General features: G+C 53.7%; 2 protein-coding genes across 5 annotated transcripts; one reads left to right on the top strand and one right to left on the bottom strand.

Annotated features, from left to right (window-relative positions):
* Positions 1-2,491: 2,491 nt before the first annotated feature.
* Positions 2,492-11,833, top strand: ZNF500 (zinc finger protein 500). Of its 4 annotated transcripts, none has more exons than XM_068524199.1 (7): positions 2,492-2,722; positions 3,388-3,885; positions 5,481-5,664; positions 5,873-5,940; positions 6,938-7,046; positions 8,942-9,055; positions 10,070-11,833. In XM_068524199.1, the coding sequence occupies exons 2-7, from the start codon at positions 3,484-3,486 to the stop codon at positions 10,693-10,695; spliced, it is 1,503 nt and encodes a 500-aa protein (XP_068380300.1). In that variant the 5' UTR covers positions 2,492-2,722; positions 3,388-3,483; the 3' UTR covers positions 10,696-11,833. The 4 variants fall into 4 exon arrangements, with proteins under 4 accessions (XP_068380300.1, XP_068380299.1, XP_068380302.1 ...); XM_068524198.1 differs by having other exon boundaries at positions 6,935-7,046; XM_068524201.1 differs by lacking the exon at positions 8,942-9,055.
* A 1,617-nt stretch (positions 11,834-13,450) lies between these two features.
* DNAAF8 (dynein axonemal assembly factor 8) lies at positions 13,451-23,102 on the bottom strand. Its single transcript, XM_068524264.1, has 9 exons — positions 22,995-23,102; positions 22,390-22,518; positions 19,752-20,258; positions 18,036-18,153; positions 16,507-16,648; positions 16,303-16,352; positions 15,492-15,672; positions 14,921-15,043; positions 13,451-14,101 (listed from the first exon to the last, which is right to left on the bottom strand). The coding sequence occupies exons 1-9, from the start codon at positions 23,100-23,102 to the stop codon at positions 13,819-13,821; spliced, it is 1,641 nt and encodes a 546-aa protein (XP_068380365.1). The 3' UTR covers positions 13,451-13,818.
* Between the last annotated feature and the right edge of the window lie 1,278 nt (positions 23,103-24,380).

The following is a 24,380-nucleotide window of genomic DNA, read 5'->3' as shown; positions in this document are numbered from 1 at the left end:
CCAGCCATAATTAAGTCATAAGAGTAACTGTGAGCTGAACCAACACCCAGTATGTGATTATGGATTATGTACCATCAGCCTGGAGATGATCTTCCCCTCTGTCTTCAGAGGAGGATCTACGTGCGCCTCTCAGTTGTTTGCCAACTTCTGTGAGTGTGAGGCTGCCATTTTAACTCGAACTGTTTTGTAAACTCCATAAATGCTATGAAAACAAGCTACATTTATAAGAATAAACAGTGGCATGTGATTATACATATATATATATATATATAACTGTAAATACTTTTAATTCAGACTGTAAACGATGCCTGGCACCTGAATGAGTTGTGGACCTCTTACAGAAACTTCACGGGCCCAGGCATCCAAGATCCACAAATCTTGAGGCCTGCAGACTTCATCCCAGTGTGGTTACAGGTCATGAGCTGATGTTTATGGAGCATCTGTTACGTGCTAGACATCATCATAGGTCCTTTACAAACATAATCTCATCGAAGCCTATCTGTCAGCTCTCAGAAGTTGGAGCTATGACAATCCCCATTTTACAGACGAGGCAAAGGTAAGGCTTACCCAGTTAGTAAGTGGTGGTTCTGAAGCACTGGTTTGGGTGTACGTCAGGGTCGGCCCAAATTCATCCTGGTGTATGCTGGTTATGGACTGAATGTCTGTGTCCCCCTCAAAACAGAATTAAGAAAGAAATCCTGGGCAAAGTAGAAGTTTAACCTTTCAATCTCTGTTGGCTCTACTCACTGAAAACTGCCCAGAGAGGAGAGGGCCAGGACTACGTTAGTCACGCCTTGGTCACTTCATGGACTTGCTAACTTGTGTATATCTGGCCACGAGGAGATGATAAGAGTCGCAAGGCCAGGGCCCCACCGCTAACCAGGAGGCAGTTAGAAACAGGAAGTTGTGCGGCAGCTTTGAAAATGCTGGTGTCCCCACACCTGTCTGCCCCTCCAGACGGAGCCGAGAGTGTCTCTTCTGTTTTCCTCCTTTTCCCTCTTCCACTTCTGTCTATCTCTCTTCTTCCTCCCCCACTACATACCCATCTGTGACTTCTTCAAATTACCCCTTTCCACGCCCTCCTCCTGAGGACGATGGAATGGCAGGCTTCTTGTGTTTGGCTTGAGTGCCAGTGCTCTGAATGGCTCCGCACCTTGGTTCCCTCTAAGATCCTGGCTCTCCTGACCCGTTAACTGATGTATCCTCTTGTCTGTCTAAAATTTAATAATGGACCCAAAACACAGGTTCCAAGGAGAGATTTCACAGCATTGCACAGCAGCCCAAGATTATAAGGCAAAAATGAGGCATATGTGGTCCTGCCTTTCCTCAAGCCCCACCACAAGGCTGTCCTGAAATCTGGCATCTTCCCTTAAAAAGGTCCTGCCTTCCACCGGGGGTGTGTGTGTGGGGGTGTCTCCAGAACAGTGGTGGGCAGCCGGTTTCTTGTTCTGCCTGTGTGCTCACAAGAAAAACTGGATATTGGATGTAGGGGGAAAAGTGGGATGCGAGAGAGAGTGAAGAGTAGAAATGGAAGGAAAGAAAGAAGCCGGTGGGAGGGTTGATTGAGGCGCTAGGCCTGAGGATGCCAAAGCTGAAAAACTCAGGGGTTGTCTGGTTGTTAGTGATGATGTTTATGGAGCTCTCACCACTAGGCACACAGCTCTCACCATGACCCTCTTCCTGCTCAGACCTCCCTACCTGCCTACACCTCCCTCCCCCAGGCTCCACAGGGACACCAAGGACTGACTGTCCAGTTCACCTCCTGCTCATCGTGCCTGCTTGGCACAAAGCAGAGCCCAATAAATACATATTTGTTGATCAAATTAACAAATGAAGAAATAAGCAATTGATAACGAAGATGCACCCAGCAAGAACTTTGTGAGTCTTCATTTTCCAGTCTCTAAAATTAAGGAGTTGGACCAAGACTGACACCTGGGTTCCAAACTCACCCCAGTTCTGCACTTACTGGGTGTTTGTGACCTTGGGCAGGTCATTGAACCTCTCTGCACCTCGGTTTCCTCACCTATAAAATAGGGATAATAGTACCCCCTTTGTTTCAAAGATGAACTGATTTAATAATTGCAAATCGCTTAGAACAGAGCCTGGCACATACATAGTACTATGTAAGTAAAAAAGTAAATTTCCAGGGTCCCTTCCACCGTGGAATTCCTCAGGCCTGGGAGGGTGGATGGAAGAGAAGCAGGGAGAATGGCCCAGAAACTGCGGAGCCTCGCGCATGCGCACTGAAGTTGAAGGAACAACCGTCTCCTGCAACTCCTCCCAGGACCCATCTACCCCGGGCCGCGGCTCAGCGAGGGGATGACTACGTTACCCACCGTGCATCTCGCGGACTCGCTACGTATCTCGTTTCTATGCCTGACAGTCGGTTCAACCAGTAGTACGAGGACCCACAATGTGAGTAGTTACCCACAATGGCTCCCATGGACCCGCCTACCCAGGCCCTTCTCACTCTCCACAGCCGGCCAAAGGTGCGAGGACTACATTACCCACAATGCTTCTAGTGGGACGCCCACGCGGCTTCGTTCTCGAGCTCGACGCCGGCTCAGCCTGTGGTCGCCGCTGACTGTCCCGCTTCTGCGTTCTAAGGGTTTTGGTCCTCGCTTCTGGCCCGCCGAGCCCTCCACGTCCGCTGTCCCGCTCCCGTCCCAACCTGCCGCTCCGGGCCTGCCCCGAACCCCCCCCACGAGTCTCAGCGCTGCCGGTGAGTGCGGGCGCGGGCGCAGGGTCCCAGCTCGAGCTTCTTTCCGCGGCCCTCGCCCGCCGGAGCCTAGTTTGTGCCCGGCCTCGGTCACCGCTCTTCCTCCAGCTGAGGGGACGAGACGGGAGAGCAGCCCAGCCGGGGAATCCTGACCCTCACAAGACCCTGGAGTTGGAGAGGCCTTGGTGACCATCCATTCGGTGGGGCCCGCGGATGGGCTTTAGGCTCCCGAAGCCCGAAATCGGGGGTCAGATTGGGACAGAATCTGCGTCCTCCTGGGCAGAGGGGGCTCTGGTTCTCATCATATTTCCAAACGGATCTCATCCAAAAATGGCCAACTGTAATATTGAAAACTCAGCGTTTCTAGAACTCTGACCGCGTTCCAGGCACTGTGCTAAAATAAACTATTTTCCCGTTTAGTTCTCTAAGCAACCTGTGTGTAGGTGGTGTCAGCATTTCTTCTTTCACATGAGGAACTGAGACCCAGAGATTAAGTACCTCTCCTGGGAATTAGAGGGTTAGTAGCAAAGACAGTTGGATTTACTTTAACTGTTTCTTTCTGCCAGTGAGGGCACGTTGTCCTTGGGGCTAGGGCAGGGCCTTATGGGTTTCAGAGGCTTATCCAGCCCCAGTGCTGCACCCTGCATGACTTTATTGTCTCTCCACAGAGCCCTGGAAACATCTTCCCCAGTGTCTGGCCAGAGGTATAGGGAGAGACAGGTGTGAGCTCCAGGCCAGAGAAGGAGCAAGGCCCACCAGGAGCAATGGCGACCTCTCCCGGCTTCCAGCACCCGCCACCCCTGGAGCAGGATGAGATCCTGATCGTGAAGGTGGAAGAGGACTGCTGCTGGGAAGAGGAGCCCTCCCTGGAGATTGAAGACCCTAGCCCTGAGACCTTCCGCCAGCTTTTCCGGCTCTTCTGCTACCAGGAGGTGGCCGGACCTCGGGAGGCCCTGAGCCGCCTCTGGGAGCTCTGCTGCCGCTGGCTGCGGCCTGAGCTGCGCACCAAGGAGCAGATCCTGGAGCTGCTGGTGCTGGAGCAGTTCCTGACGGTGCTGCCAGGGGAGATCCAGGCCCGGGTGCGGGAGCAGCAGCCAGAGAGCGGTGAGGAGGCCGTGGTCCTCGTGGAAGGGCTGCAGCGGGAGCCCAGGAAACAAAGGCAGCGGGTGAGGTGGGGGGCATTTTAGCCCTGAGGTGAGAAAACGGGGCCCTGCTGCTGAGGTCTGTGTTTGTAGATTCCTTGGGCTCCGGAGCCGTGGCCAGCCTCGGTCACTGGGAGTACCTGGGGCTGGCCAGACACTGAATTGAAGAAGGCAACTGCAGAGTGTTTCTCAACGTTGGCCAGCGTGTGTCCACCCGTTGATTAACCACTGTAGCCCTGCTAGCCCTTTCTAAGCTGTGTGGATTGGTTTGTTAACACCATCCCAATGTAGGCCAGATGCAGGTTTTGATGGGAGAGAGTTTGGAGACCTTCTAAGGCAGGACCTTGGGAGTTGAAGAGATCCCCAAAGAAGGAGAAGCACTGGGAAGAAAGACCAGGTGCTGGTGGGTGCCCTGGTTAGAGCCCGCAGGTGTTCCTCAATCTCTCTGGGGCTGCGCCATTCAATACAGTAGCTACTAGCCATGTGTGTTTTTTTTAATTAAAATTAAATAAAATTTAAAATGTAGTTCTTAAGTCACACTGACCACATTCCAAAGGCTGTCATCACACATGGCCAGTGGCTATGCCCTGGACAAGGACAGTGCAGGTATGGGGCACTTCCATCATTCTACAGAGAGCGCCACTCTAGAGCAAACTCAGCTCCTTCTAACCACATCTGCGGAGTGCGAAGTCTTTTACAGATTTCTCCTGCTTGGGTCAGATTAATTCCTACTGATTAGATATTTGGCAAATTCTGCAGGTCACCTTTCTCCCTGTGGCAGTGTCACTGGCCACACAGTGCTGTTCTTTTGCATCTGGCAGGATAGACCCCCCCAACCCTCCCCGCCAAAAAAAACCCCCAAAAAACTTGACCATAAGGTGAGTTGAATGCATTAAGCACATCCTGCCTTCGTGGTGGCCAACAAGAACCCAGGAGCCCTTCTCAGCCCTGCCAGCCTTGGCGTTTGGGGTTCCCGTCATGGCTTTCCTCTGTCACTGGGCACCCTGTAACCTCCGGGGACTGTCTCCTCTCAGAGGTGTGGAATTTTGAGCCTTAGACAGGGTCCCTGGTGCTGGTTTCAGTTCCCCAGGGATGTATCTTGTCCCTAGTACTGTTACAGACGTCAGTAAACTCTGAGACTAAGTTTTTCTGATTCACCTTCACTGAAATTAGGAAATAGATGATTCCAGAGGGTTTGTAGATGATTTCAAAAAATGTAGCAAGTGCAGTAACTCAGGCTTCCAAAATGAGACCTGATTTGGGGCCCTTCTGGCCCAGGTCTTTCAGGAGCACTAAGGAAGGAAGGGTGAGAGTGTGACGGTGACAGCAACACAGTGTGATGGGGAGAGACCGCAGAGTCTCAGGAGTGGAGCAGGCCTCCCTTTCCCCAGGTTGGGAGCCTGACCTCTTCCTGGGTCACATGCCTTCTCCCTGGGGTCTGACTGGAGGGAGGTGCTTGGAGGGTCGCAGAGGCCATCAGACACTACAAGGTGGCCCGGTGGTAAGGCAGAGCCTGGCAACAGGGTGGCCAAGGTGCCCGAGACAGGAGGGATGGGGAACCCTGTGGGTTTCCTCCTGACCTTCTGGGAGCTAGTGGGCAGATCTCTGTCTGTATGCAGGATCCGGAGGTACTCCCTGATGACGCACTGGCCCACGGGACAGGGGAGTGGTTCTTGAAATGCCAGGTGGAGGCCCAGCCAGCAGAGCTGTCTCTGGAGGAAGGGGCTCAGCACTCCAGCCAGCAGTCCCCAGCCCAGCTGAGCCACAGACCAAAAAGAGGCCCCCAGCTCTGGCCAAAGACGGGTGAGTAGCTGCCCCTCTTGAGGAAAGAGACGCCCTGCACTGGGGAAGGGAAGGGAAAGGAAAGGAAAGGAGTGTGGCAGGGGGTCAGGCTTGTGTGCCTCTGGGGTGGGCAGGCTCCTGGCCGGGTGAGTGTTGATGGGGAGCAGCTGGACGTGTCCAGCCTTCACCTCCATGTGCACGGGTGGGTGACTCTGTGCTCTTTCCCCAGGCTCAGCGGCCTCCCAGTGTCAGGAGACGGCGGCACTGGCCACATCCTTCCTTTCAGCCTGGTCCCAGGTGAGTGGCATTCCTGATCTGCAGCATCCCCGTGTGTCCGGTGCTCTTGTTACGGGGACACTTCTCTTGCGTGGTCAGGTCTGTGGGTTTCCAAGACGGATCTTCACCTCCTGGGAAATCCTCCCTGTTCTCAGATGCCACCTGAGTATTAGGTGTGCCCTGGAGGATCCTGGAGTCTCAATGGTGAGTTAGGGCAGTCACTTCAAACCCAGCTGTATGTTAAAATCTCCTGGCATCTGGGTAAAAATAGATTTTTCCCCCAGCCCTGGCCTGGAAGCAGAGTCTCCTTTGCTTGTTTGTTTCAACTGCAGCTTTATTGAGATATAATGCACTTACCATACAAATCTCCCATTTAAAGTATACAGTGTTTAATATATTTACAGAGTTGTGCAGTCATCAGCATAATCAAATCAATTTTAAAACATTTTCATCACCTCCCCAAAATACCCCACACCCATTAGCAGTCACTCCCCCCTCCCCCTCCCTCAGCCCCCTGGCAGTCACCAGTCTTTCTGTCTCTGTGGATTTGCCTTTTCTGGATATTGTTTTCTTGGGTGTTAATCGTGCTCCCAGGTCAGTCTGGTGCTAGATTTGGGAACCACTGGCCTAGAGGCATTCTGAAGTCCCCAGGTCACCCCATTTGGGTCCTGGGGCTGGCTTGAGCTGAGGCAGGGCATGCTAACTCGTGTCCTCAAGGAGCATGGGCCCCAGTGGCTGGGATCTCAGCAGATCCAGATGTTCCACGCAGCACATCTGTCCACACAGTCTCTGGCCCTGCAGCAGTTGGGGCAGAGCTTGGTGGTGACGGTGTCCTCCCAAAGAGCAGGATCCAGCTGTGTCTGAGCCAAGCTTGGAAGGAAGGGGTGCATAACAACATACGGAAAGGGAAAGGTTGGGGAGGGGAAGAAGTAGGGGGAGGTAAGCAGGACCTGCCATCATCACACAAGTGGAGGGGACAGTGAGCCCACCAGGCTCTGAGTGAGCTGCGTTCCAGCAGGTGCCGGTGACCTTGGAGGACGTGGCCGTGTACCTGTCCCAGGAGGAGTGGGGGTGCTTGGACCTGGCTCAGCAGGACCACAGCTGCGACATGCTGCTGGAGGATGAGGGTATGTGCAGGGAGACCCTGGCTGTTGTCTGTCAGACACCGGCTTGTGTCTCTGATGTGGGTGAGTGTCAGGGAGGGTGGCTGCTTCTCTCGGGCTGGCTGTGGTGTGTGCTGGCCTCCAGGACCCGAGGCCCAGGCCACTTCCCTGCTCAGCACCTTCCCTGGCTCCCCCCGCCTACAGGAGCTGCTCCAGCAGGTCTCAAACTTTAGTGGCCAGAGGAATCACTGGGCAGCATATTAAAAATAGGAACTTGTGGGCCTTGTGCCCAGGGGTTGCTTTAGTGAGCCGGGGGCATTCCCTGGTGAGTCCTAGCGCTGGGCAGCCCTGCACTGCCAAGGTTGCTAGTGTCCCATCAGTGTCCCATCTGCAGCGGGGGCAGTGTGGCTGCTTGCCCACATCCCAGGCAGATGCCCAGAGCTGTCCCGAGTTCCTTCTTTCACTCTTTACCCACACGGTTGTCCAGTGTCAGTTCAGCCTTTGTGCCGTCCTTGGCCCCCGTGGGCAGAGCTGCTCTTGGCAAGGCCCTGCCTGTCTACGGCCTCTCCTCACCACCCTACGCTGTCCCTTCTCAGCTCATCCTGCCACTTTTGACAGTTGTTCACTCCCTGAAATGTTTTTTAAAGGAGTTGAGATCCTGCTTTGTATCAGTTGGGGTTCTCCACAGGAAAAGAACCATTAGGATATGTGTGTGTAGAGAGAGATTTATTTTAAGGAATTGGCTCTCACAGTTGTGGAGGCTAGCAAGTCTGAAATCCATACAGCAAGCCAGTTGGCTGGAAATCCAGGCAGGATTTCTAGGCTGCCGTCTCGAGGCAGAATTCCTTCTTCAGGAAACCTCAAGTTTTCTCTTAAGGCCTTCAGCTGATTTGGTGGGGCCCACCCCCCCAGCGTGGAGGGTAATCTGCTCTCCTTACAGTCACCTGATTGTAGATGTTAATTACATCAACAAAATAACCTCCACAGCAACATCTAGACTGGTATTTAGGGAATTCCCTGGTGGTCCAGTGGTTAGGACTCTGTGCTTTCACTGCTGAGGGTGTGGGTTTGATCCCTGGTCAGGGAACTAAGATCTGGGAAGCCGTGCAGCGCGGTCAAAAAATAAAGATAAAAAATTGATTGAGGGCTTCCCTGGTGGTGCAGTGGTTAAGAATCCGCCTGCCAATGCAGGGGACACAGGTTTGAGCCCTGGTCCGGGAAGATCCCACATGCCGCGGAGCAACTAAGCCCGTATGCGGCACAACTACTGAGCCTGCGCTCTAGAGCCCGTGCTCTGGAACAAGAGAAGCCACCGCGGTGAGAAGCCCACGCACTGCAATGAAGAGTAGCCCCTGCTCTCTGCAACTAGAGAAAGCCCACTCACAGCAATGAAGACCCAATGCAGCCAAAAAAAAAAAAAAAATTGACTGGTATTTAACCAAACAACAACACTGTAGCCTGGCCAGTTTGGCACAGAAAATTAATGATCACGTACTTTCTTTTACATCTTCATTTATTCCAAACTAAGTGTCTGTAGAACAAATGAAGATGAAAGCTTTCTATTGCCGCGAATACTGGCTTGCTGTGTGCACTGTTGCTGTCCCACTGCTCTGTGCTCTGTCCTGCTGTGTGTTGTAACTCTTGGCTACTTATCTCTGTTGTGATGAAATTCTGACCCCTCGGGGCATCTGGTTTCCCTCCCAGAGCCGGGGAGAGCCTTGGGCCCTGTTTTTCCTCACTTCCTCTCTCTCTGAGGAAGCAGTCTGCACAGAAGTAGAGCGCCCCCCACCTCTGTTGCGGCATGGAGTTTTTCCCTGCAGGTTCTCCGGATGCCCCTTTGCCCTCACGAGGAGGAGGTTGCAGTCCTGTGTTCTGTCCCGGCCACACTCACACCCTCTCTTCTCTTTCCCCATGAGCAGGACTCCCCGCTCCTGGGCCCTGTCTGACTGCCCAGGAGGGGCGAGGGCAAGGCCTGCGGGACCCAGCTTGTGCGGCCTCGGGGCTGAGGGAAGTCTCTGGCAGTGCTGGCTCAGGTGAGGGGGTCTGGGAGGAGACGGATGTCCCAGATGAGATTCTCCCCTCTCCTGGGCTTAGACCTCGGCGACTGTGTTTGTGGAGTTCAGGCTCAAGGGCTTAGAGCAAGGGTTGGCAGATTTTTTCTGAAAAGGGCCAGATAGTAAATAGTTCAGGTTTTATGGACCGTATGGTCTCCCTGGTGATGCCTCAGCTCTGCTGTCCTGGCACAAAAGCAGCCACAAAAGCAGTCACAGTATGAAAAGACACGGGCGTGGCCATAAAACTTCATTTACAAAGGCAGGCTCACCCGCCCTGAAGGAAAGGTGAGGGAGACAGGTGGCTTTAAGAAAGGTTTGGGGCTGGAGCAGCAAGAGAGTCCTGCCACCTTGAGCTGGGACATGGCGCTGCACGCAGGCACCATAGGGAAGCCGCTCCCGAGGGAGACACGAGGGGCTGGGCATGGGGTCCTCAGGATGCCCTGAGTGTCACCCAGCCAGCGGCACTCACTCTCTTGGGCCTACACCTGGGATGGAGTTGCTCAGTCACGTCACTCTGTGACCGCTGGAGGAACTGCCAGACTCAGTTCCTTTGTAAAAACTCTTACCAAAGGCCAGGGGTCTGGTACCATTCTGTCTCAGTTGTACAGATGAGGTGGATGTGAGCTCGAGCCCATGCCTGGCTTCCTGGACAAGCCAGTGTGGAGGCAGGAGGGGGCTGCATGGGGGTGTGGGGTGGACAGCACCTCGGCAGGGACAGTTCCCGGCGCTGGGAGGGCCTGTCCTTCCCCCATCAGGTCAGTGGGCCTCAGCATCCTCGTGTAAATGGGACTGTCACAGTACCACCTCACGGCCTTGTGAGTCTGCCTGTGGTTCTAGTTCCCGGAATCAGGCTCTGACTGATGCATCCTGCGGAGAGTGTGGAGGGGGAATTTGAAGGCACTTCTCTGTGTCAGGGGCCGCCCCACCCTGCCTCCCCTTTTCCCTCTCCCCCTCTCCGTGGAGCCCTCAGCGACTGCGCTTTCTCTGTCTCAGAGCTTGGGAGGCAGTTTGAGGATGGAGAGTATGCCAGGGCGGACGCGTCGATGAGAACACGGTGGGGCCAGGTGCTCCCGGGTCCGGGTCAGGGGCCCGGTCCGACCAGACCCCAGCGGCCTCCGGACAGAGGGGGGCCCCTTGGGGTCCGGAAGCCGCACACGTGCCCCGAGTGCGGCAAGGCCTTTAGTAAGACGTCCCACCTGACCAAGCACCAGCGCACGCACACCGGGGAGCGACCCTACCAGTGCCAGGTATGCGGGAAGCGCTTCGGCGACCGCTCCAACTGCAGCACGCACCAGCGGGTGCACACAGGTGAGAAGCCCTACGCCTGCGCCCAGTGCGGGAAGCGCTTCAGCCAGAGCTCCAGCCTGGTCATCCACCGCAGGACACACACCGGGGAGCGGCCCTACGCCTGCACCGAGTGCGGGAAGCGCTTCAACAACAGCTCGCACTTCAGTGCGCACCGCAGGACGCACACGGGCGAGAAGCCCCACACCTGCCCGGCCTGTGGCAGGGGCTTCCGCCGGGGTACCGACCTCCGCAAGCACCAGCGCACGCACGGCGGGGAGCAGCCGCTTTACAGACCCCAGAGGCTCCAGGACGCCCCCGGGGCCCGAGCCTGACAATTCGGGAAGCTGCCGGAGTCGTTTCTGTCCCGGAGCCAGAGACTCTGGTCTTCAGGCATCTTCAGACTCCGTTTGCTCCCGTAGGCCTCAGCACGAGGATACGCGGTGGGACATTTGGGGGGCCCAGGCCGAGGAAGGAAGCTGGGCCCTGCAGGTGTATTAGGGTCTGGGGCAGCCACACAAAGGACCACAGCAGCAGGGCCGCTTACAGCAGCAGGAATTCTCTCACAGTTCAGGAGGCCAGAGTCTAAAATCAGGGTGTCTGCAGGGCTGGGTCCTTCCTGCAGCTCTGATGGAGGATCTGTCCCAGGGTGCTCCTGGCTCCTGGCGCTGCCAGCTGTCCTTGGTGCACCTGGGCTCGTGGCCACGTCACTCTGCCTCGCCTCCCCACGGCCTCTTCCGTGTGTGTCTCCATGTGTCATCTCCTCTTGTAAGGACGCAGTTGTTGGATTTAACTAATTACATCTGCAGAGACCTTGTTTCCAAGTAAGGTCACCTTTTGAGACTCTGGGTATGAATTTGGGGGGACACTTTTCTGCCCACTTTGGGGGAAGCCTCAATGGCTGTGGTCTCTTGCAGCTTTATGTACCCCAGCCTTACCTGGGCTTGGTCTCCTGTCTTCCCCCCCGAACCTTGCTGTACTTTCAAAATGTAGCCTGTTGGGGGCGGTTTCCAGTATCACAGTGGTTGTGGGTCACCTTCGCAGAGCCACGGCTGTTCTGTAGGATGGATGGCTGGTGCGGGAATGCTTCCCCGAGATCCCATCTTTCAACCTCCCCCAGCCCATCAGGAAGTCCCCAGGGTAGAGTGCCAGGGCTACCTTTGTTCCGGCCCAAGTGGCCGCGTCCCAGGACGCAGGCCGGCCTTGGTTGCCCCACTTTGAATTTCTGAGGTGGATGTGCCTCTCTGATCTGTTCACATCCATGGTCTCATAGTGGCTGAGGGGAGCAGTAAGAGGCCTTGTTTGCTTTAGTCATTAGTAAAGTTGTGGGGCAGCTCTGAAACCACTGGGTTCTGGAATGTTCCATCCAATTGCTAGACATATTTTTACCTTTCCACACAACCCAGGTTCCAGGGTGTGTGACCTGCTCTTCTCTGTTCCCTTAATAAATGACGTCAGTCCTTCTGGCCCCTGTGCTCTGTCCTGTGTATTCTCTGGAGAATGGGGCCGCCCAGTTTAGGGATGGTTTTTAACCTTGCGGGGCACATACTATCCAGCCAGATCCAGCCAGGCCAGTGTCACCAACCACCCACCTGCCCCTCACAGGCTCACTTCTCTCACATCCAGGCTGGTGCTGGAGGTGGCTACCTTCTGCCACCTGAGAGCTGGGCCCATCCAATGCCTGTTCCATGACATTCTCTCTCACAGTCCTGTAACAGGACTTCATGATTCTCCTGCTCTAGATGGAAACTGAGACCCGAGAGCTTGAAGCACCTTGTCCAGGTGGCAGGACCAGCTTTCAACCCAGGTCCGAGCTCCCACCACCTCATCCTCCTGGCCTTCCTTGATAGACAGTAATTTGCAGAGTTGAACTTGGAACTAAGAGTTTATTTACTGTCACTGTTGGGGGAACATTCTGAGTGAACCTACCGCCATTAAAAGGGGTAGAGAGTGGGGGAAATGGAATTTTAAAAATAGCCTTTGTTCTTGAGGGCTAGTGGCTGCAGTGGAGGCTGTATGCCATGTTCAGACTGCCTGCCCAGCGGCTGAGTCCTGACCATGCTGTGTGCACCCTGGAGTGGAGGGTGGGGGGCCTGTGCCGGAGGAGATGATCTGGGGGTCCCAGGTGATGGTAGTCTGGCCACAGTCCCTGCTGGAGAGGCCTCCCCGGGGCCTCCCATGACCTTGGTGGAAGCCATCTCACATCTGGCTTGTAATGAAAATGTCCCTTGTGGGGAATGGGGGCTGCTGGTAAGGCCCCCGTGGCCAGATCAAGTAGAGTCTGTGGCACCTATCCTGGCTGCATGTGGCTGGCTGAGGCTGGGCAGGGCCTGTCTCACCTGGTGCAGGGCTGGATGGGAAGAGGCCCTTGCCCAGCCTCAGTGCATAGCAGCCGGCGGTGACCCCAGTTGAATGCTGGAACATGTGCCCAAATGCTAAGGACCCTGCTGGGCTGCCTGATCCCATGGCCTGGGGAGCCCGAGGTGATTGCTCTGTTCTTCCCATTGGCAGACAGGGCAGATGGGCGCTGAGACTCTGAGACCTTGGAAACAAGTTGGAGAGAGAACAGAGGTGCTGCAGATCAGGGCTTCAGCCTGTTGGGAGCAGGTGGGCTGAGAACAACAGTTATGGAAGGACTCTGAACATCGGGGCCGGGGGTGGGAGGTCGGGGGGATAATTCTAGGAAAGTAGACGGCAGAGCTGCCTGCGGCCCCCAGCTCTTGCTGGTTGTCCACGGAGACAGTTTCAGGTGTTAGAACATTCACATTCTATCTATATTTAAAAGTCCATCCACCTTTACTTTGGAAGGACCCTAAAACATATACGTACATGCCTTTGTGTCTTGGTTGAAGAAAAAAAAAGCGAATTTCAATCTGCCCCTCTATCAAAAAGTCCAGTTGGTCCGTGTGTGTGTGTGTGTGTGTGTGTGTGTGTGGTGGTGTGTTAATTTAGGAACACAAAAGAGCAAACATCCAGGACTCAGAAAATGAAGCTAAATTTTTCAAGACCTTTTCAACCCTGAAATTCTCTAAGGGAGTTTTACTTCAGTTTTGTGGTTAAAAAGAAATAATAATAATAGATGCACATTAAAGAGAAAAAAACACAGAAATGGAAAAAGGTGAAAAAGCCTCGAAGTCCCACTATCAGAACAAAACTGTTGTCTTCGCGGTGTTTCCTTCTGGTCCATTTTCAGAGGATTTGGGGCCATTTGATTTGTCATGCTACACGTACAAGTTTGCACTGGCATCTTTGCTCTCAGTGCATGAAGATGTTCTGACAATTCTAGCAGAGGGCTGGCAGCAGATCCTCAGTTGGAGGGTCCCTGTGCTGCAAAGGCACATTCTGATGGAGACGGGGGAGCGAGGGGACCACTAGGGCCTCGGGTGTCGATGGAAAGTCAGATCATCCATTTATTCACCTCAGATTATTCACCTTTTCAGATCTGTTACCGGAGGCATCTACAATTGGCCTGGAGGAGGCACCAGGGCCTCCCTGGCTGTCCCTGGCCCAAGAGGGTCCCCCAGGGCCCTGGGACTTCCTCCTGGGGGTCTGGCCTGGGCACTCTGTCTCTCAGCCCAGAGTGTTACATGTTGCTTCCCCCCGGGGCTGGATCCAGCCGTATCTCCAGGGGCCTGAGCCTTCTGGCTTCCGGGACCCTCGCCAGCTGGCAGCTTGGGCTGAGCCGATGCCTTCCGAAAGGCCCGGAGCTGTTGGAGGAGCTGACTCTTCCCCGTGCAGTCCCTGTGACACAAGAGAAGCAACCTCCGTCAGCACCCAGTGGAGCCAACCTCCCAATACTTTGCCACCGAAACAGGATACAGAGGAAAACCAGAGCGCTTCCGGAGCGTGTGCCTGGCTCTCAAGACACTAAAAAGTCAGGATTGCGGCCTTCCGGCCCTCGCCGATTCACAGAGCGTGTCAGCATGTTAAAGGCTTCTGGGAGGAAACCTGTGTGACACTTCTCAACCCAAGTTTGTTTCCCTCTTTAATCCTATAATGCCTAGCTACATGCCACATTGGGGAAAAGCTGCATTAGACTCTGACGTTCCCAAAGGATGGGATCTTCAGGCTCTGTAATTCCAAAAATGATGGGAGACTGCCAGAGCATATAATGCGAACTCACCCCACGACCACGGGGTGGCCTCCGCATGTCAGAGACCTGAACCTTCCCTGAATTTGACATTTCACTTAATTGACTCAAGCCTTTCATTTCTGGCTGACAGCCATCACTTTATTCCATCCCTTCACTTTCTCTTCACTTTTATTGCCATCACTAGTAGGGAGCAAATAAGTTGGGGGGCAATTTTTCAGAAAGAAAACGTAATCCCTTCTCAAGACCAAGCTAAGCATCCTTGGGGATGTCTGGAGAACAGGCCAGGCCAGACGTTGCTGGGCTCCCCTGCCCGCCTCCCAGACCCGCCCCCCAGACCCGCTCCCACCCTCCTGTGCTAGCCCTGTGGGTGCCAGACAGCTGAAAGCACCGATGTTAACATGCGGGCCGCGGCTTGCTGCTGAGGCCGAGGTGAGCATCTCAGGCGGCGAGAGCCCCCTTGTGGTTACCGTAGCCTGGCTGGGCCCTGCTGGTCTCGCTGAGCTGCTGTCTCCTCTTCCCCCTCATCCTCGCTGTCAGAGGAGCTGGAGCTGCAGCTGGAGTGGGAGCTGGAGCTGGAGCTGGAGCTGCAGCTGCGGGGACAGGAAAGGTGGGTTCCTCTGGACATAACCAGTCCACTCCAGGCGTGGTTCCCACCAGGGACTTGGAGCGCCCAGGTCTCCCTGGTGACCCAGGGCAGGAGGATGGGCAGGCCAGCCAAAGCCCAGCCAGCCAAAACCAAAGGGCCACTGCAAGTGGTGGAGGGACGCAGCCAGGGCCAGGTACCCCAGCCTAGGCTAAGTCTGCTTAGGACTCCGGCAGGAAAAGATAACCCTTGGCCCCAGCTTCCTCCCAACCTGCGGGGAGAGCCTGCTGCTGGGACCCAGTGGGACTGTGGGCCAAGCTCAGTTCTTGGCTAAAAGCACTTCTCAAGTGAGCAGTGCCCCCAGGACCCGCCTGTCCAAGTCCCCCTTCCTCCTGAGGCCAACGTGGCAACCCGAAGCAGCAGGTTTGCGGCAGGGCTGTCACTGCTCCCTGTACCTTTCCGAGGGCCCCTGGTCTGATGGCTTTGTCAGCCGCAGGTCAATGAAGACGGTGGGAGGCTCCGCTGGGCTCCTTAGCCGCATGTCCATGGCCAGCGCCTGGAAGCCCAGCTCCTTGGAAGCGCATCTGGGGTGAGAGGAGAGGGGTGGCTGAGTCACTTCCCGGTGATCACTGTGTGACCTGTGCAGGGTGGCTTCCTGCCACCAGCTGGGTGCCCCCGTGCAGGACACTGAGGCAGGTCCTGAGAACAACCCTCAAGATTTAGGCCAGCGCTGTCCAATAGAACTTGCCACGATGATTAATTGTTCTGTATCTGCACTTTCCAGTATGGCAGACACTTGCCAGAAGTAGCTATTTAAATTTACATTTAAGCTAATTTAAATTAGAAATTCAGCTCCTCAGCTGCACTAGCCACACGTAGCCAGTGGCCACTGACTGGACAGTGCAGTGTCCTTTCTACTGGACACGGGTTGTCAGGGACAGACGCCCACTCCAACTAGCTCGGGCGAGAAAGGGAATTACTGGCTTTCAGATTCCTAAAAAGGGTGGACAACCAGAGTGTGGGAAGAGTCGGGGTACAGCTGGGCCTTAAGGGACCCCAGGGCCCTGTCCCCACCTCTGCCTACCCCATACCCCAGCTTCAGCCTTTCTCACCACAGCTGGCCTGGCTGGGGTCAGATGCCCAGGGCTGGCCCAATCAATGGTGGCCAGAGGGGCAGGGTCCTCCTCTGGGGAGGCCGTGTGGATGGTGAAAGGAGGATTCCCGTGGGGTGGGGAAAGAGCAGGTGCTTTGGGGCTTGAGTCCCAGCTCTGCCACTTATGTCCTGGGCAAGGCAACCTCTCTGAGCCTCAGTTTCCCTGTTTGTAAAATGGGGGTAATGGTAGCACCTACCTGATCATATTCTTGAGATGAAAGAGAAATAAACATCAAGTGCCCCACCCATAAATCAAGGCCCAATAAATGCTGAGAGAAGCCAGTTCTAGAGAGGACAGGGGCCATGCGTGGTCCCACCTGCTTCCGGCCTCCTGCGGCATGATGTCCTGGGGCGTGTCAGAAGGCACCCTCCAGGCAGAGGAAAAGGCTCTGGACTGCGTGGCACACAGGAGCGTGAGTTGTTCCATGAGCCTGTCCTGGGTGCTCGGCTTGGCATGGTCTGTGGGGAGGGGGGAGGCAGCTTAGTGGGGATGCAGCCCCCTTTGACTCACAGCAGCCTGAGCCTCAGGACCCCTCGTGTGGACATGCCTGGGCTTGTGCTCGGAGAAGGGCTAGGGGCCAGCAGAGGCCCAGCCCACCCTCTGCTGCTCAGAGCTTTTGTGTCGCCCCGCTCCAGCTCAGCAGGGCAAGGGGCGCTGTCTTCTTGAGCAGGGAGCCGTGTGTGAGCCCGGGAAGCAGGGGTGACGTCCTGTTAACCGTGTAGTCCACGTTCTCACTCCGGTCCCACTTGTCAGAGGGAACCATCAATAACAGTTCTGCGTATTTGCTTTGCTTTTTCTTTTTAAATAGCAACGGGATCATCCTCTATAGACTTTTTTTTTTACTGAATATATTTTACATTTTTCTGTGTTGAGAGAAATGAATAGATAGATAGATTCCATTTGTTGAGCTGCAGAGAATTCTCTGGTTGACTGATTAGCTAGACTCTTTCTGAATATTGAATGTGGTTTGTTTCCAGTTTTTCACAAGTATGAACAATGTTGCAATGAACATCTGTGAGGGTGTGTTTAGGACAGACTTTAGAAGTGGAATGAATAGCTTAATTAAAGGCTTATGTGCCTTTAAATGGAGAACAGATTCTGCCACATTGCCCGCCAAAAGGGGGCACCAACTACAGCCCCCCAGCCCTGCCCCACCTTGTAGGAGAGTGAGTTTCTCCATATCCTGCTCTAAGGGGTTAAATTCCAAACAAAATCCTTTTTAAAATAGCACCAGTGGCCCTTGGCTACAAAGGAGCCTTTGCTCTGGAACCGGAGGCCAGAACCCCTGCAGCTCCTTTGCCTCAGACCTGCCTCCACTCACCTTTGTGGGCCAGAGTGGCCGGGAGGGGACAGGGAACTTTTTTACGAAACTGCCCAGAGCGAGGCCACAAGTGCAATGAAGGAATCATCCCTGGCTTTGTTTGGTAAACGTGGAGGCAGTGGAAACAGGATTCTGTTTAGGAGCGGGCTGAAGGGGTACCAAATGCAGGATTACTTTGCTCCCAGAAAGAAAGAGACGCAGGTCCGAGGAGGTGGGGGGGAAGAAAAGGCAGGGACCCTGTCTGAAGGGCTTCCTCTCGTATCCCCAAGGTCTGGTCCACCCCAGGAACATAGCAGGCAGTCACATATGTAATGGATGAATGAATGTCAGTGAGTGAATGGATGGGTGGATAAAGTCTTGCATCCTGGGTGTGCAGGACAGCGAGGGCCGAGCAGCAGAGAGGCGCAGCAGATGTGGCGAGCTGCTGGGCTGACTGTGCCCAGCCCACTGCCCTATTTTACTGGGAGGCCCTGGAAGGAGCCACTTGTGGGGATGCACTTGGGCCCTAGCGCTCAAGTTCAGACCTCGGCCCTGGAGGCGGTCCGCTGCCCACCACGCGGCTCCAGAAGCGCAGTCTCCCGGGTCCTCTTCTCGCCCTGTCAGACTCTGAAGGACTTGATCCAAATCCCACTCTTCAAGTTGCTGAAATAATTAAAATGGTGATTATGAGGCTGCTGTGGGGTGCCAGGGACAGGAGCACCAGATTTCACAGCTGCCGTGACCCACACAGGCAGTCCTGGGATGTCTTGGGCAGAAACCAGGGCTGAGATGAGGCAGCTCGCTCACCCACCCCCACTCACCCACCCCGTGTGGGTTGCAGAATGAGCTGCCTCCGTGAAGGCTGGTGAGGCCACCCACCTTCCTACGCAATACTTTTATTTCTGGCACAAAGACGTTGTCTGACTCGGAGGAAACTCAGTGTCATATTAAAACTATTTAGGTTCATGCAGGTTTAGAATGTTGGGAGGTTAAAACGTTTCGCTCTTTTAAGAAACAGATTGTTCCAGGCAGGTGCTAGGACTGGAGGGCTTGGAAGAGGGGTGTGGAGGCAGTGGTGTGATGAGGGGGGAAGACGTTAATCAGGAATTACTGTGTCTTGTGTATGGCCTTGCAGCTCCTTGTAGCCCCATAGGGGAATGAAGATAAAGGGGTTCAAGGAAAGAATGGAATTGATAGGATGGAATTGGTGAAAGTGACCTCCATGTACACCTTGATGCCAGTTTTCTCTAAGTTGTTAAGAAAATTTATCAAGTAAGGCAAAAACGAGTTTTGTGATGTTTCAGTGTCATGTGGGAGCATCTTCCAAGGAACCCATCTTTCTAGGGGAGGGCTGGTGTGCACAGTTGACCAGGGCTCACCTGTTTGACAACTTCGTAAAACTGAGAAGAGTGACGGTTTTCTTTTCCGTCCATTGGAGCAGCTAACCCCAAAGGTACCAGTTCTGTTGCCCTGTAGGTGCTGACCTATTGTACTTAATGTAGCAATTTAATCTCCGCGTTCCTTTCCCCCTCCCCACCCCACCATGTACAAAATCCCAGTTTCTCATAATCTCTTTGAACCGGCTTTGTCATCCTGCTGGTCCCCTTGTTAATGAGCTAAATACAGGGGCTCACCATTTGTATGAGAACAAGGGCTTGAACATTTTGAGATTATGCTTTGTCAAATCTGTTACCTATCTCATATATCTTCATGATCATGCTTGGGATTAGTTTTCTTTTTCCTTTTTTTAAAGAAGGCTGGGGTCTCCTTGCTCTTCCTTGTTCACTTTAACTCTACCTGAGGATGGTCTGTCGGATAGGTAGGACTGCCTGCCTGATGGTGGGCCTGGTGCCATGGGCCTAAGGTTGTTGCTATAGACTGAGTCTCTTTGTCCCTCCAAATTCACGTGTTGAAATTCTAACCCCCAATGTGATGGTATTTGGAGGTGATTAAGTCATGAGGGTGGAACTCTCATGAATGGGATTAGTGCCCTTAAAAAGGAGACCCCAGAGAGCTCCCTCACCCCTTACAAATGAACCAGGAAGCATGCTCTCACCAGACACCAAATGTGATGGAGCCTTGACCTTGGACTTCCAGCCTCCAGACTGTGAAAAATGAATTTCTGTTGTTTAAGCCCCCCAGTCTATGGGATTTTTGTTACCGTGGCCCAAAGAGACTAAGACAGGCGTAGTGGGCCAGCCCTCGAGCTGGCCTGGGGAGGACCATCGCCCTGGGGAAGGCTGGGCTAGGGGGACGCCTACCTGGAGGGAGAGCAAGGGCAGTCCCCCCTGGGGCCCCTCCGGCAGCGTTTCCGCAGCATCACAGGGCGTCTCCTTCACTCCACTCAGGTCCTGGTAGGCTGTGTCCTGGGCATCCCAGGTGACTTTGTGAAGTATGTCTTTCTTGATCATCTTCCTTCTCTCCCTCCGGAGGGCTCTGCGGTTTGCAGAGTCTGAGCCTTCCTGGGCCCATGAGGCAGCGCCTGGGGGCTCTGTCTGCAGGCCTGCTTCCTGAGGGGAGAGAGTGGCCTCTCCCTGTGGCCCCTGGCAAGGACTCTGTGATGTACTGGTGTTGAAGGCTGTGCGCCCATTGTCATCCTGCCACATGGGGGTCTCTGCAGGCATCCTGAGAAGAGAGCTGCTCTCGTCACAGCTCTGCAAAGGCCTGCCAGGGGCCCTTCCTTCCAGAGAGGCTGACTTCTGGGGCTGGGCCCCAGCGTTCCACTCTCCCCAGGGTTCTCCGGCAGATTCCACAGGCACTACAGCTGGCTAGGGGGGAAACAAGCGTCCTCAGTTAGCAGCCTCAAAACATACCTCGGGGAGTTTTTGCGTGTGGTAAGATGTGTATAGAACATAAAATCTGCCATGTGAACCATTTTTAAATGTATAGTTCAGTGGCATTGAGTATATTCATAATGTTGTGCAGCCATCACCACTGGCTATTTACAAAGCTTTTTCATCACCCTGAACAGAAACTCTGTACCTCCCCTCCCCCAGCCCCTGGTAAACGCTCATCTACTTCTTGTCTCTGTGGGTTTGCCTGTTCAAGATATTTCATAGGCGTGGAATCACACAATACTTGTCTTCTTGTGTCCTTCCATTTAGCTTAGTGTTTCCAAGGTTCACCCATGTTGCGGCATGTGTTAGAACTGCATTCCTTTTCGTGGATGAATAATATTCTGTTGTATGGATGGTCCTCATTGTGTTTAACCATTCTGTCTGTTGATGGATACTCAGGTTGTTCCCCGCTTTTGGCCATTGTGAACAGGCACACAGCAGTTAGAGGTGGACAAGATGAGACCCAGGCCCTTTGTCTCCAGAGTGAGCCCACGGCCTCAACCCCTGTGAGTTGGTATAGACTTTCCCATCCCAGGTTAAAAAATAATTGTCCAGAAGAGTTGCCGAGGTAATTGCAGAAATGAAGAAAACACAAAATAAAGTGACATGGACATGGTTCCAACTGAACTAATCAGGGGACTTCGCAGCCCTGGCAATTCTCCTGTTTGAGGTTATTTCAGATATATTTCTAGGCATGGCTGAGGGTGTGGGTGATTTCTGTCATGGTGCTGGGAGGGGACACGCCCTGGCTCTGTAAGATGACCCTGTGTCAGTGCTTGCACTCAGAACTGCAGAGTCTCGGCATGTACCCACTCTGTCCAAATACCAAACTACAGCATGGCTTCTGGCAGCGTAAGCCTGTGCCCCTAGGATTACCCCAGCGCCCCATTAAAATGCCTGCCTGAGAAAGCTCCATGCTGCCAGAATTTACTATTTGTTCTAGCCAACACCTGATGATAGGCCCCTGACCTCCCTTTCTTAGAGCACTTACTAAAAAGGGCTTATAATTGTGAATATGTGTCTCTTACAACCCAGAAGCATCTGTCACTGACCTGAGAGCCATTCCCTTGAAATGTACTCATCAGGAAGGACAGGGCCTCTGCCTCCCTTCTCTGTGGGAGGATAGGCTCCTGCCTCCCACACCTGCCAGGTAGCAGACACACCTGGCCTAATTGCAGCTTCACTGACCGGCTCTTTGTGATTTTTCACTTTTCTGACTCCACTGAGCCCTCCTCACCCCCTCCCTCAGTCTTCCTTTGAAACACCCGTCACCTCTGCACAAATCAGACGGAGCTCAGCTCTTTCCCCTGCTGTCAGTAGTTACCGAATAAAATCTCCTTCCACTGCTTTAACTAAGCATCAAGACATTAACTTTAGATTTAAGAGTTCTTGGTCTTACCTGGGACCCTGGGAAATGGGGAGACAAGAGGATGGAAAATTCCCTCTGACATTTGGCAATGACCGCAACTACGATACATAATTACTGAGCGTTCTGTGGCATTTGCTAATTGTTTTCTGTATTCATCTCACCTCCCCAGTGAGGGGCACCTCTTACCTCTGAATCCCCACTGTTGCCCTTATTCAATCAACAGATGTTTAGGGAGGGCAGGATTTGGTGAGAAGCCGGATAGTGCTGAAGCCAGCTGGGTTAAGGGAGGCATTTATGACAACAAATTGTGACAATGGTCAGACAGCTCAGGTGGAAATAGGACAGCTGGGAGGTTGTGTGTGTGTGTGTGTGTGGTGAGGGGTCAAAGGTAAGAGCAGGGGGCAAAATCAGATAGAAAATCTAGTCCCCACCTCCCCCCAGCTCTAAGTGTTCTGGGCTCCTGGGAGCATGACGTGCACAAGGCCATTAGATATTTGGTGTCTGAACTCCTTGGGTTATACCTGGAGAAAGGCTTGGGTGTGCAGAGATGCTATACCAAGGGCTTTAACCTCTTTAGACCCACATTGCTGTTAGAGTCTAGCGAGGGCCATGGACACCCAGACCCACACCCACACCCTATTGTGCTTAAAGGGTCCTGGCTTCGTGGATCCCTGGATCCTGCATTCCACAGACCTCAGGAGGAGACCCAGAGGAAGTGACCCAGGCCCCGTCAGGGTCTTTGGCCAGTTCTTCTGACAAGTCTGGAATCAGGGCGGTTTGATTTCGCTGGAAGATGATCAGCTCCTCTTCCTCGCAGTTTGACTGCGGACAAATGAGAGTTCTCTGGATTATATGGCAGCAGGCAGGGCCAGGTGCGCCTCAGCTTCCACCCACCCTCCCTGCCCCTCTGCTCTCCAGTTGTCTGGGAAGACCAGTTCTCTTCCGAAGGGACTCGCCATGGCTGGTTCCTGCCGCTGACTTAGAAATGGGCTTGGCAGCACCACCTGGTGAAGGTGAGATCCAGGGCGCCCAGTTCTGCACGTACCTGCCACCCCTAAGACTTTGCGTACAGCAGGTGCTCACTTAGTGCCTGGCACTGAATGAACAGAGCAGTGAGGTGACAGCTGAAAGAGCAGAGTCTGGCCCTCCCCGTCCTCTGCAACAGGGAACCTTGGCGCTTCACTTACATGACATTGAGCTGATAAGCTCCAAAGCGGTCCTTGGTCAGCATCATGTTTGTCACGGGAAGAAAGTGCATTGGGGGCCTAGGAAGATGTAGGAAGAAGGTGCTCCCTTACCGAGGAGGAATCTGAGTCCAGAGATGGGAGCTGCTCCTTGACGGCCTCAAGGATGGCATCCCAGGGATTGGGCAGTAAGGGCCCCACATCTTTGTCATGGGATGCCATGGGATGCTTCTCAGCGTGCCATCATCCAAGGAACCTTGCAGAGGACATGGACTGAGGTGAGAGGGTCCAGGAGCAAAGGGTCAAGAGCTCAGGGGGCTGCCTTTTCAAAGCATAGACCATCCCTTGCCTTGGGGGATGAAAACAGATTGGGAGACCACCCACCCCTTCTCCCTTCTAGTCTGCAGGTTCCTGTTACTGAGGGCCAGGCACTGTGCCCTGCATTGTGTGTGTGTGTGTGTGTGTGTGTGTGTGTGCGCACGCAAGTGTGTATGTGTGTGTAGTGCAGTATGGAGCCTGCAGATGTATGTACATAGTGATATTTTATGATAATATATAGATATATGTATTGATATATAATGATATATGTACTTGATGTGTAGGTATATGGATGGTATACAGAATGATACATGTGTATGACATACAGATATTTGTAAACTATGTATATCCCATACAACAGACACTATTATTATCTACATTTTATAGGCTCAGAGAGGTTATATCATTAGTAAAGACAAAGACAGAATTTGTATCAAAGTCAGAGGGGATTTCAAGCCCCACTACTCTTTACTGCCCCCTTACAAAGGAACAGACTAGAGACATTTTGGAGTCCCGCGGACACTTTTTTTGGAGTTGACAGTCAACCCCTTATACCCAGGCACTTAGGCAACACGTCCCAGAGTCTAACAGAAGGCCCAGTCCCTCAGGGGTCAAGGGGGCTTAGAAATGTGGGGCGATGGTACTTCAGAGCCAGTGTCTGGAGAATACTTGCAGCCTGAGAGGCCTCTGTAACCATGAAATGGGAAAAGAACACTCCTGCCCCAGCCCTGGTTCCCATCAGGAAAGCAGCAGGTGAGTGGGGGCTTCTTACTTCTTCTTTGCTCACAGGAGTGGGGTTAGGAGCTTGGTGCACCTGACCTGGGAACAGCAGAGTGGGGACATATCTGGTATATACATCACGGGATGTTCTCCGGCTGCAGGGCAGATCAGAGGGCAACAGAATCACCCGGGTGAAGGGGACTACCAGAGACTCTAAGTTCTCCAGGAGGACAAGGCAATAGGGGAGGAAAAGGCATTACAGGCTGCGGGAAGAGCACGTAAGAGCTCAGAGGAGTGAAAAGTGCCCAACATGTGGGGGAAGAAGTTTTCAGTTGCTGGAATATACGGTGCAAACGGACAAGATCGTGAAGGGTCCTGAACGCCAAGTTGAGGAGCTTGGCTCACCCAGCAGACGAGGTTTACGCTAAACGCTGCACGAAACAGCAGGTCCCCCCGAATCCT

This window comes from Eschrichtius robustus, chromosome 16 (assembly GCF_028021215.1).
Source record: "Eschrichtius robustus isolate mEscRob2 chromosome 16, mEscRob2.pri, whole genome shotgun sequence".
NCBI lineage: Eukaryota > Metazoa > Chordata > Mammalia > Artiodactyla > Eschrichtiidae > Eschrichtius > Eschrichtius robustus.
This window is presented reverse-complemented; position numbering and strand designations above follow the sequence as displayed.

Excerpts from the sequence above, each read along its gene's own strand:
- DNAAF8 (XM_068524264.1), bottom strand. The coding sequence starts at position 23,102 with ATGGCATCCCATGACAAAGATGTGGGGCCCTTACTGCCCAATCCCTGG. Across the intron at positions 22,519-22,994 it reads TGGACTCAGATTCCTCCTCG|TCAAACTGCGAGGAAGAGGA; the intron begins GTAAGGGAGCAC and ends ATTTGTCCGCAG. Across the intron at positions 20,259-22,389 it reads CCTCTGGGTCTCCTCCTGAG|CCAGCTGTAGTGCCTGTGGA; the intron begins GTCTGTGGAATG and ends TTTCCCCCCTAG.
- ZNF500 (XM_068524198.1), top strand. The coding sequence starts at position 3,484 with ATGGCGACCTCTCCCGGCTTCCAGCACCCGCCACCCCTGGAGCAGGAT. Across the intron at positions 5,941-6,934 it reads TCCTTTCAGCCTGGTCCCAG|CAGGTGCCGGTGACCTTGGA; the intron begins GTGAGTGGCATT and ends GCTGCGTTCCAG. Across the intron at positions 9,056-10,069 it reads CTCTGGCAGTGCTGGCTCAG|AGCTTGGGAGGCAGTTTGAG; the intron begins GTGAGGGGGTCT and ends TCTCTGTCTCAG.